The sequence below is a fragment of the Crocodylus siamensis genome, chromosome 1, assembly GCF_052110815.1.
Source record: "Crocodylus siamensis isolate JL-2025a chromosome 1, ASM5211081v1, whole genome shotgun sequence".
Taxonomy (NCBI): Eukaryota; Metazoa; Chordata; order Crocodylia; family Crocodylidae; genus Crocodylus; species Crocodylus siamensis.
The window spans coordinates 408169971-408182328 of record NC_143395.1 but is presented as its reverse complement, the minus strand read 5'-3'; the positions used below and the strand labels follow the sequence as shown (position 1 = coordinate 408182328).

At 42.5% G+C, this 12358-nt stretch overlaps 1 protein-coding gene across 17 annotated transcripts in view; it reads right to left on the bottom strand.

Annotated features, from left to right (window-relative positions):
• The window catches only part of DLG2 (discs large MAGUK scaffold protein 2), a 1617582-nt gene that overhangs the window by 348766 nt on the left and 1256458 nt on the right, over positions 1-12358 (bottom strand). For all 17 annotated transcript variants that reach the window (XM_090030660.1, XM_090030651.1, XM_090030653.1 and 14 more), the window contains one exon: positions 78-234. In XM_090030660.1, the coding sequence (XP_089886786.1) occupies positions 78-234 (157 nt within the window). The remainder of the gene's footprint in view (positions 1-77; positions 235-12358) is intronic.

The following is a 12358-nucleotide window of genomic DNA, read 5'->3' as shown; positions in this document are numbered from 1 at the left end:
CGTTTTCCCCAAAACACGGCAGATAAACCGGAAGAACAGGTAACTGGCCAGTGAAAATGAACAGGAGGGATACTTACAGATAAAATTTGATCTCCTCTCTGTAGCTCTCCGCTGAGATCAGCAGGCCCACCTGCTAAGATGAAAGATACGAAAATGCCTTCCCCATCTTCTCCTCCTACAATGTTAAAACCAAGTCCCGTGGAGCCTTTGTGCAGGATGATTTTTCGAGGCTCTCTGTATAGAAACAAAACAATATTGCTTATCCATTCAAAAGCACCATACAGCATATGCACTACTCAGCATCTCTGTCACATTACTTTTTCTTCAAGCTACAACGGCATGCTGCTACCTAAGAAAACCATTTAGCAAATGAGCAAGGTCTATTCACTGGGGAATGGGCATACAGTATAACCTCATAAATCCAGCATGCTCAGGACCGAGCACCTGCTGGAAATTTGAAAATGCCGGATTTCTGAAACTGGAGCAGCGGTCAGTCGTGGAGCAGGGGGGCAGGGAGAGGAGAGGTAGTGGCAGCTGGTGCCCCACCAGTAGCCACACACAGAGCAGCAGCGCAGGGTGGTGGATGGCGGTGGCAGCTGCCGCGTGCAAGCTTCCCCCTCCGCTGATCCAGGACTGGCTGCTGCTACTCGCTGAAGTAGTGTATTTTTTAAATGCGCTGGATTTTTGTGAATTCCAGATTTTTGATATCTGAATGTATGAGGTTATACTGTAGTAGGAATTAACTTGGGTTCTATTTTTTTATATCTTCTCAAGAAAACAACTGAGGGTCTTTGCCTGCTAATTCACTCCACTGTAATAGCTTTGACTACCTTAAGTGCTAGATTTCTTTCATAATTCATTTCAAGGCATTTCACAAATTCATTTATTATTTCTACCAATGCTATGTGTAGCTTGCAAAAATCATCTATGTGTATATGATGCTTTTTACTTTCTGTGCTTGGTATTATAATGCAGAAAAGCAAAGTGGAACTTGCTTAGCTCCGTCCAATTTGGAGCAAGTGACATCAACATGGCTTGCAATGCACTTAGTTGCAGAATTAAGAGCGAGTTACTCTGCTGCTAGCTGTGGGCATGCGTTCAAAGAGCTACACATCTCTTCAGCTGGAGCCCATCAGTGGGCCCATGCAATAGTTTAGGTAAGCATCGCCCTTTGAAGTAAAAGCTTTAGCAAACATATGGAGTACCTCAGTGATTCAGCACAGCTGTTTGTTGTGGATACACATTACCTATTAAGATTCTGTTAATCTGTATTTCCTAGGGAGGTTAAGAACGTAAACCTGTGAAGAATCCAGGTTTTTACTGTATAACCAAGCTGAAAGCCGAGTGATCTACATGAAATTGCAGCTTGACCTTGTAAAGAACACACATTTGTAGGGTCACCTAAATGCTTTTCCCCTCAAGGGGGTTAAGGGTATTTTTATGGTTTTCACAAGTTGCTCAAAATGATGCCACCAAGATATAGGACTAAAACTCATTCTTCTATAGCAGTTTTCATTGGTAGATCTCAAAGTACTGTACAAAGGTATCAAGTATCATTAGGCTGTACTACAGATGAGATAACCAAAGCAAAGAGAGAGGAAATGATTTCCTCAAGCCATGTAGCAGGCCAGCAGCAGGGTGGAAAAAGAAACCAAGTCTCCTAAATCCAGGGACAGATCTGAAGGGGGCAGGGGGTGGGGCAGTGACTTATCCACACCCCACCTTTTTGAACACATAGCAAGAAGAGCAGCTGGGGACTTATTTTAAGTCCCCAAAGAAGGTAAAGAATTTCTCCTTCCTTTCCCTTCAGTGCTCAGAGCCATGTCATCTCCCCTCCCCTTTCAATCTCCTTCTCCCATGTCCCCACCTCCTCTACCTGTTACCACCACTGTGCCCACTATCCTGTCCCTCTGCAGCCAGACTAGCCAGAGCCTAGGCTCTGCTCAGGACAGCAGCAGCAGCAGTGACAGTGGGCAAGTGGATGAACCTTCCCTATCTGGTCTTCCAGATGTTCCCTGCAAACACAGGAGCAGGCACAAGGAAGGGAACCCATCTGCCTACTGCCACTGTTCCAAGCTGAGCCCAGCTAGAGCAGCTCTGAAGCTCCTCTTACTCTCAGAGACAGTGGGGATAGTGACAGTGGTAGGTGGAAGGGAAGAGAACAGGATGGGATGTGCCTCTAAGGAGGGAAGAGAAAGTGAGATATTCTTACTTGCTTGGGAGACTTTAAAAAGTCCCTGACTGCAGCTCCCATGCAGCTGCAGCTGACTGCAGCTCCCATGGCATGATTTGCAGCCCCAGTGTGGAGAGAGGGTGGGGGCTCAAAGTGAAGGGTTCAGTCACCACTACAGCACCAGTCACTGTTCCTGCACCCCCCGCTTCATCAGATCCTGAATCATCTCCTGTGTCCTATTGTCATGGACACCCAGAAATTTAGAAGGTAACTGCTTAAGGATATGGCCATCAGATTCAAATCTATTCCTCGTGCTAGCTAGAATAACATAGTTATTTCCAGAATAAGTCAGCATTACATAAAAATTACTAGTTTAGAATATGTTCCTAACCTTAAACCACTCATATGCTTGAGTGTAAGTACATGTGTAATACTTTGCAAATCATTATTTTACTCTTATCATTTGTCAAGACATTACAGATGCATTAGTAGCAAAACTGACAATTTAAAAAAATCCACCAGTCACAATCACTGCCAATAAGCAGCCTGTGAACTTGCCTGTATAGGGGACCATTGTTTCCATACAGAGTATAGGGTGCTCTTTATTTTCATTGACATTTGTTTGGAACTGAGAACACTGATCACTATACACACAGCTTAGTAATTTGCCAAATCTAGCACAGTGTGTTAATAAACGCATATTTACCAGTATTATAAAAATTCCACCCCTTTCATCTTTGTTTGGAGAATAAAGTCAGACCTTTCAGACAGTTTCTTTTAATATTACCTACCACCAATGCAGTGTGTCCCCCTTAAGGGATGAGAACATATTTTATAATTGTTTCAGGTTCCTGGGGCCTCAGAACAACATGGAATAGATTTTGCTTCATCGCACAGGCCACATTTTAATATGGAGACTTTCCAATGGATTCCTTTCCCTCCCACCTGTGACATATCATTTGAGGCAAATTGTTATTAGTGCAGTAAGTGTTTTGCTATTTTAAACATGGCATTAATTTGACATAAAGTTTTCAACACTATGTAACAATTTAGGAACCTGTCCCATTAAATATAGGGATTTAGAGTGATACTTCCAAAAGCAACGTGAGTAACATTGGAGCCTAATTCATATAGCTTTTAAATATGACATAGGCTTCTATAAGCCCTGGCCACTTCTGAAAATGGGACTCCTTTGAAATATTTACACATATGCTACTATCCTGGGCAGGGGTGAGTGTTTCAGCCTCTTATGTATGACTTAGTTTGGGATTCATCATACAGATATATTTCCTATGCCTAAGACCCTTGAAGGTCCTGATCTCAGCACATGTTTAACAGGCACCGACCTTACCGATTTCTATATAAAATACACCAGCCAAGGCCCCATGGATTCAAAAGCAGTGATTGTAATAGGGGTTGGAGCCCACCTTTTGTCCAGTACTTTAGTAGTTCAATTCCTTGTCCAGGGAGTGTTAGAGTGAATTAGCTTGAGGGTTCTCACCCATGTTCCCATCTCCCAGGAGCTGGCCTTGACCACCACTCTTCATTTCAATTAATATGCACCATCAGCGCAGGGAACAGTGACTCAGAGGTGCATCCTGTCTGGGGATCTATTGCACCAGCCCTGTGATGAGGGCATTCACCTCAGAGAGGAGACACCTCTCTTGCATGTTGTAAATGTTAAGGTCATGGCTACTGGAGTGGATACTATAGCCCAGTATTAGGTACCATGGTTCCCTAAGTAATGGATGTGCAGAGTTGATCCCCTCAGAACAGTTGTTGAGTGGGGAACCACGTAGTCAAACTGCTTAAAAAATGCCCCTCTCCAGGGCTCTCTCCAGCTGGGATGCAGAACACTGACCTTCCTTGGACAGTCATATACCCAAGCCTATTTGTTCAAGAATTGAGGACGAGGTCAATCCTTTGGTTCAAAGCAAAGGCAGCAGTCAAAGGAGATAGTGATGTGGCTGCCATAACCCTCTTTTATCCAATATCTCTGTGGCTAGAGCACACACGCTAGAGACAGAAGACCTGCATTCAGTACCCTCTTCTAAGAAGCTTGAAACCCACCTCTCCTTTGTCCCAGAAAAGTACCCTAACAAGAAGGCTAGACACTGTTCTTGGCAGGGAGCTCCATTGTCCTGTTGAAGCTGCTCCACTTTTCATGGAATATTAAATAGACACTGGACAAGAAAAAGAAAGCAGGCACATGGATGACTTTCTAGCCTAGAGGTTAGAGCATTCACCTGGGAGGTGCCCTACTAAATCTAGCTCTTCAAGAGACTCAGGCAGGGGAAGTCCTACTTTACAAATCCCAAAAGAGATCAGGTGCGAGACCGGCTTGATGCCAAGTCTGGATTAGCTCCTGAGCATGCCCAGGAGCACAACTTCAGGCACCTGGGAAGCTTTAATGACAAAAATAGAAGCTACCTATGGAGTTCAGACACCTCCAGCATTAGGCAAAAGCTGAGAAAATGTTTTGAGAATCATAATTTTGGTCTTTAAGTACCTGAAGTGGGAGTTAGGCCAGACTTTGGGGACTATATTCTTTTGGAGGGCTAGTTAGCTCTAAAATCGTCTGCACATCTTATTGCCTACTTTTGCTTTTCTCTATCTATAAGATTCCTCTCAGCTGAAAATAACAAGTCAATGGCCAATTCTTCCCAGGTGGTCCAGAATTTGGACCCTTTAATCCACAGAGGAATAAAGACCCATCAATCAGATAATCTACCTTTGCTTTCCCTTCACGCTCAGTGTCATCTGTTGGAGAATGCATTTCCCAAGCCTGACTGGAGAAAGTGGAAAGGATAAATAAAGGTTTCTTGATTTATGTCAGAAATTTTGAAGTGAATAAAAAGTGAAAATCCTAAAAGGATTCTCTTTCAGTGAAAGCAACAGTTGCCTTCTGTAATGTGAAATGTAACTGATGCATGTATATCATATTATTAAACCTAGCATGCTTTACATGCATCTTTTGTGATGGAGAAAGGTGTTGGAATAAGCTCCTTGGAAACAGATGTCATTTCTGTACCACCCAAGGGGTACAACACATGCAAATGAAAAGTTCTAAAGCCCATTACCAAACCCTCACATTCACATAATCTAAACGTACATTAAATCTAAGGCTGCCTGCAAAAGAATAAGTTATCATTCGCTTAAAGTTTAACAAATATTTGCAGATGCCCTAACATCTGTATTGTCTTTTCACCCATGGCAAAACCTTTTTCCTTGTATTAGGTGACAATGCTACACTGCCTTTACAGCTGTAGTTATAGGTACTGATTTGTAAAAGTCAGCGGAAACATTTATCAAAACCCAATGGGAGCTTTAATCTAGTGTTTAATTGCTCATGAAAAATGTCAAGCTTAGAAAACACCCACTTCAAGTTCAAAACCTCCATTCACACCCAATCTTACAATCATTTAACTGTGCTTCCCCCTTTACTCATACATGTAATCCCATTGAAGCCAATAAGATTGCAAGGGTTTATACAAATGACATGTTTTGCGTGATTCACAGCTGTGATGCAAGACACATACATGGCTACAGAGCACTTTTAAAATGGCGGAGTGCAAGAAAAATTAACCCACAATAAATCAGTTATTAGTTGAAGGAGCTATAGAGCAGAGTGCCTTAGCAAACTTGTGTTCCCTTGAGGATTTATTTTTTGCATGCACAGGCCTTGGGCTGGTGCATGCCCCTGTGTAGTAAGGAAGGGAGGGAAAGGAGGCAACAGGTAGCATGTAGCTGGACTTTGCTGTGGCCAGAGCTGTTGGGAGACAGGGTGGAACAGAGTCCCTTTGCCTCATGGGACTCCCTCAGCGACCCTGGCTGGGGCATTGCAGGGATCTGGGCTGGGCCTGTGAGGCGCTATTCCATGTCCAGCAGCAAAGCCAGGCTGGCAGTTGCATGCCATCCCCTCTCCCTCCCTCCCCTGCTGCACAGAAACAAGCACTAGCTCAAGGCCCATGCATTATGAGCCAGCAGCTCCATGATGCCACTGTCAAAAGGATTGGCTGGGGGTGGGGAAAGAGAGGCCCCCCTTCCCTCACCCCTGGCCTGAGTCTCTTGACAGTGGCAGCATGCAACTGCCATCTTGGCTTTGCCAAGGCTGAAGCTGGGGCGGGGAGGTGAGGCTGGGGAGAGGGGTGGTTTGGCAGCCTTCTGGAAAGCTGCTGGAGTGCACCCCCACCCCCTGTCCACGGCCAATGCAGGCAGACTCAAGCCCCCCACCAACCCACCAAGCATACATCTACTGGGTGTTGGGGGGCAAGGCTCTAAGTCATGGCGCTTTGTGTAAAGCACTGTGAGGTAGAGCACCTCCCCTAAACATATGTAGCCACCCTGCATGACTGAATAAAGCTACTGAGGTGTTTACATGGTTACAGGAGCAAACTTCTAAAATGAGCAGGTGTTCTTCTAAGTAAAAACCTATTATTGACCCTCCAACAATGGCTTTAGTCTAGTAAAGTCTTGCTGATTTATACTTGTGTTAGATTAAGAAAAGAATAAAGGAGTTTCTTTTATGATATTTTATAAAGGAAATTGTAAACCTGCACTGTAAGACATTAATCACACTCTTGTGGCCTTCCATCTTATAATTCTTTCTTGATACTGCAAAGGGAGAGAACAATCAGAAAATACAGCCCTGAGCAAAGGTACATATTGTTTTCTCTCTTTATCTCATGAGGACTATTTAGTCACGAAAGGTCAAGCATTTCGAACTCACAACAATGCTTTTTATTTCTCCTGGGTGGCTGCCATTCACTTGTTAAGTAGCAATGTTTTCAGAACATTCTTGGCCAAGGGCAGCTTGGATATAACATACTTCAACACATTTTGGGCCTACACTGGATTTATAAATCAGCAGTTTATAAGGAGGAAATGTCAGCGAGTGGATTAAGCACAGAAGTAGGACTCAGGAGATGTTCATTCTGTTCTAGAAGTCACTGATCTGCTAGGTGACTTTGGGCAAGGCATTTCATTGCTCCATGCTTCACTTTCCTCTTTTTCTGGTGCTTTGAGATTTCCTCATCCTCTGATGTAAAAGCTAGGTTTACCAATGATAATGATTTAACTGACTGCTTAGTATTGGAGAAAGGTAGAAATGCCGAGTGAATATTTTATGTACAGCACAGTGAGAAGACATGAGAATCACAATTTGTGTTTAAAATCACATTTAGTTATTTTGTACATGGCAGGCTGGTTGGGGAATCCTAAAGTTCAAACCCAGGGCTATGGAAAAGAGTAGGTCAAATACATCCGCGTATCTAGTGACTACTATGCTATACAGTTCGACAAAGAGATGGTGATCCTACTAGTCTATCCCTGCCATCTGGTCAAGTCAATAGCTTTCTGCTTGAAACCCTGTCAGCACTGTTTTGCAATTTTGACTTTCTGACCACAAAGTTCGCCTTCTGTTTTTGGTTGCTTATCTTGTGAGGAGGCTCAACAAGTGATGGGTAAAATGGCAGGTGCTACGATTAGCATACCAAATTTTCAGTTCAGCTTACTCAATCACAGCTTCTATTGGACCACACTGAGAACAGCCAACTGTACAGCAACTCTTGAAATTTATTTCATTTCAACCCATCTTGTTGAGTCCTGGGGGCTCAGCAACAACAGTGTGATGTGAACGGAGAGACTTGACAGTCACTTCACTATGGGGACAGTTGCTGATAATATTTATATTGCAAGAACTGTGGGAAATAGAGGATGTCAACCCATTTGCTGACAATATTCACAAGCTAATTAGCGGATTTTCTTGGGTTAATAAATAACTACATTTGGCACATGTACCATGCCTTTCCTCTGAGAATAACACAGAGCTTTAGGAATAATTATAAATGAAGGCTCACAGCATGCAGAATGACGACTAACTTGCTCCAGGTGAAAGAAAACAGAAGAAAAGGAAAAGAAAAAAAACCACTTGCAAACCTGGAAACTGCATTTTAAAACCCTGAAGTCAAGTGTTCTGGTTTAACAATCAAGCCGCACTTTTGTACTAACCATATTTTAATGTGCACTTAAGCTTATCTCTTACAAATAATGGGGAAAGGGACTAGTCTAACAATGCATTTTTCTAATCCCCAAAAGGATATTAAATATAGAGAGGGAGCATCTACACAACACGCCTAATACGCAGAAGACTAATTCTACTACATTAGCATGGCTGGCAAAACCTGTGCTAATGCATTAATGTGGAGTAGATTTAGTCTAATGAGCATTCATGTCACTAAAAAACTGTTAATCTGTGCTAATACAGGTCATTACAAGTACTAAACTCCATGTGCTGTAAATACAGCACATTAATGAATGTGTAGACACACCCAGGGAGACTGTGGGCTTGACATGTGTGATCGAGGCTGCCTGCAGATGTTAAAAAAAAAAAAAAACACACTTTACCAGAAGAAGCAGTGTGTTACTTCAACCCAGTTCTGCAGCATCTGTATAGACCAGGTGCTTTGGCAGGGCTTTTGACTTTTTTATCTAAAGCTGATTCAATCAGCAATTAGATAAAAGTGCCCAAAAAGCCCCACTAAAGTGCCTGATCTATACAGGTGTTGGTCAAGCCTAATGTGCTGTCTCTTTATGCATGTGCTGCGCTTGCCATGGGAATGCACAGTTTAATGTAAAGTACTATTTGGGGGTGCAAGCAGACCTAGGCTATAAATTGCTATATTTGGGGGAGATGGATGAAGTACCAAAGATGGGTGAGGAACCATGAAGTCACGGGAGACGGGTGAGGTATGCCAACATAGTGCCCCTCTTTAAAAAAGACAAAAAGGAGGACCCAGGAAACTGCAGACTGGCTAGTCTTACCTGGCAAGTTACTGGAGCATATCCTAAGGAAGGCCGTTTGCAAGCATCTGGAGAAGGAAAGGCTGATCACAAGCAGCCAGCATGGATTTATATTCTGAGTTAACATTTCATTAACCAGACTTCGGGATACATATTTTATGATTCTATGAAACAATGATTAAAAAGAGCTTGGAACTTTAGCTTTTATGGTCTGAGGAGAAATGGGAGGACATTTGGAAAGTAACTTTAGGAAAACTCACTCTCTTCCTTTTAGATCCCGTAAGAACGTAATTCTAAATAGATCTGAATGGACTCCAGGCAGAATGCATAATACAGTGATGGGCTTTATATTAGCTAATGGAGATCTTCAGAAAATGAAACAAGACACAAGGATAGCAGGCTGGTAAATCAGGAGTCAGCTTAATGGAGCTTTAATTAACTGAAATAATAAACAGTAATTTTAAAAAGGTAAGATTTTGCATGAGAAATAGGATAAGTAGAAGTGTACTATTTGTCTATAGAAATGCAAGGTCTAAGACAAAGAAAAGGGCAGTCATTTCAAGTAACTGATTATTTAAAAAAAAAAACTTATTTCAGACAGGCAGTAGATGGAGCTATACAGCTACTCTGAAGTCAAAGCCAAAGGCTCAAACCACTTTTTCGGTGGTTCTTCCGCTCCTTATAGCATGATTTCATTTAGATACCACATATATAAATTATTTTGCGATAAATAAGGCACAAAATAGACATCTAGGTACTACTGCATCCTGCATATCCTTTTGTGTGTTCTCCCACCCACCTTAACTGCTGGTTTGCAGTAGCATGGCACCAAAGAGTGAGCAACCAGGAATTAACAAGCATGAGATAGAAAACAAAGCAGAAAACAAGCGAGAAAAGAAGCATAAGGTCAACAGGAGTGCAAATAGGTTAAGGCTGTGTGTGTATATTTGTGTATATGTATGAACACTTGTAAATGAAGTAGCAATAACTGAAAAAGTGAATGCATGTACAGGACTCAGACAGAAAGAGGAAAGAAAAAAAAGTAAAAGAAACAAATGTAGGAGGAGTAAAGGAAGAGCCACAAAATACGTGTCTACACAACACAGCAGTGCTTAATGAGGACCTGAAGCAGTGTCACACTAGGCACAGAGCTCTGCCTGGGTTACTGTGCTCTGCTCCTTAGCAGATACAGGCAGAAGTCATGATGGGAAGGAAAATGTAAACAAAGAGCTATACTGTAATTCATAAAGCAAGCCACAAAAATGCTTCCACTCTAAATTAGTAGCTTAGAGATTGTCTGGAATATGGATTTTGATTACCTAAAAATACAAAGAGCTAGATTTTTACTAGTATTATTTACTAATTATTTATTATATTGATATTGTTAACTGAGTAATTAGTAATGAAAAGCTGTACGGTAAAATATATATGCTTCTGGAAATGGGGTGATGATAGGTCATTTCATTTTGAATATGGAAAAAGCTATAAAACACATCAATTGCTTTGAAAAAGACATCAGGCCCAAGGTGTTGCATGATGGACACCGCATCGAGAAGTTGCCCCAAACTAGTAAAGACTCTGGAAAAAAAATTAGTCTTAAACTCCCTGTCCTGCAGTACCTGCTGCACAAAGGTACTGAGAAGATAAATCTATTTCAATGCATGTAACGCTCAGACAACAGAACGATAGTCATGACAGAAAAGCCTGGGAGGAAAGTAATTATTTGCCTCACAACAGGCCTGGACAGATGAACACATACCCTGATGTAATTTACATCGGTTCTATGTCCACGGGCACATGTACACGAGACGTTTATTGCAGTTTCTTAATTAGCTCTGCAGTAAATGTTGTGCGTCTACATGTGCCCCCCCGGTTAGGCTGGAGTAAACTAATGAATTCTGTAGCAGGACAATACTTGTAAATACAGACGTGTAATTCTCATGGGTCACAGTTCTCATGGGTCCAAGCTTAGTGCCTTTATCCACTGGACTACACTGTCTCCCATAGAAATACAAGTACTACCCTGCTGTGGAGTCTTTTTTTACTCTGCAGCAGCACATGTGTACATTGTCCAGGGATGGCTGGGGATGAGGGTGCTTCAGTGTAGGGGCTGCCTGCCAGCTAGCTCTGCACTGGAGCACCCTTGTACCCCAGCCAGCCCCTCTGTAGCCCACTGAGCTGGGGAGGAGCATCCCCTGGGTCCCCTACCAGCCATGGTTGCTCCAACCCAGCTCAACATGCTGAGGTCCCAGGGCACATTCAAATGGTGTGCCCAGGAGCAATGAACTATGGTGTAAACTGCACGGGATTTTATTGCTTTGCATTAATTGCATGTGTAGATGCACTCAGTGTAAATTACACAATGGTATGAAACAGATGTGCTGTATTTACCAGGATCTCACAAAGTGTAGGCAGCTCTTACTGCATATCACCACTAGAAGGCAGGGGAACTGTGAATAGTCAGCTTTGAGCAAACGGTTCCTGGAAAACCAGGAATAGACTATACTTACATTGGCATAATTTATACTGGTGGAGTTTTAGCTCTTTTAAGATAAATTTTCCACTGTGTTGGACAAAGTAACTCCACTGCAGGGGGCTGCTTCATCTGTCTGGTATATTTTTACACTGAGGTAAATGCACTGAGGCTAGCTACCTAGGCCCAGTTGCAATGGGCCCCAGACCAGGCAGAATAGTAGCCCCAAATAGGATCAAGATCCCATCATTCTAGGCACTATATGAACACAGCGAGCTAAGTCCCTGTCCCGAAGTATTTATAGTCTATTTAGAGAAGGCAGGCAAAAGGTGGGAGGAAAAACAGAGCTACCAGAGATTATATTCCTTGTTCAATCTCACATAGTTTATTAACAGCAGAAGAGGGAGCAGAATCTAGGTCTCATGGGGCCAAGCTAGTGCCTTTATCCACTAGACTATACTGTCTCCCATGAAAATTCACTATGCAGTGCAGAGCTAATGGGACTACACAGTCACCACTAAGTTCTGTCTCCACTGACTCAGTTGAAAGGCTGAGACTTAAACTAGTGAGCTCCAGATTGCCAGCTATTTTTTGATGGGAAAAGTCCACTTTCATTCTAAACCTTTTGCTACTCCACCAGTTCTAATAAATCACTTTGCACTTTTATTTCAGGTAGCCAAAGGGTGCTAGCTCTGGAAGGACCTGAAAAAGTTAATTCAAATGGAGTAAGTTTTCATCTTTGCTCCAGCTCCCAACTGTATATAATCTGTTTTTTTCCACCTGTTATGTTTTGTCATGATTTTAGGCTAGGAGCTTTTGGGAGTAGGAGTTCCTCTAGTTATGTGTCTGAGCCATGCCTAGGACAATAGGCATGGCTCAGACACATAACATAGGACATCCTAATTGTGGCC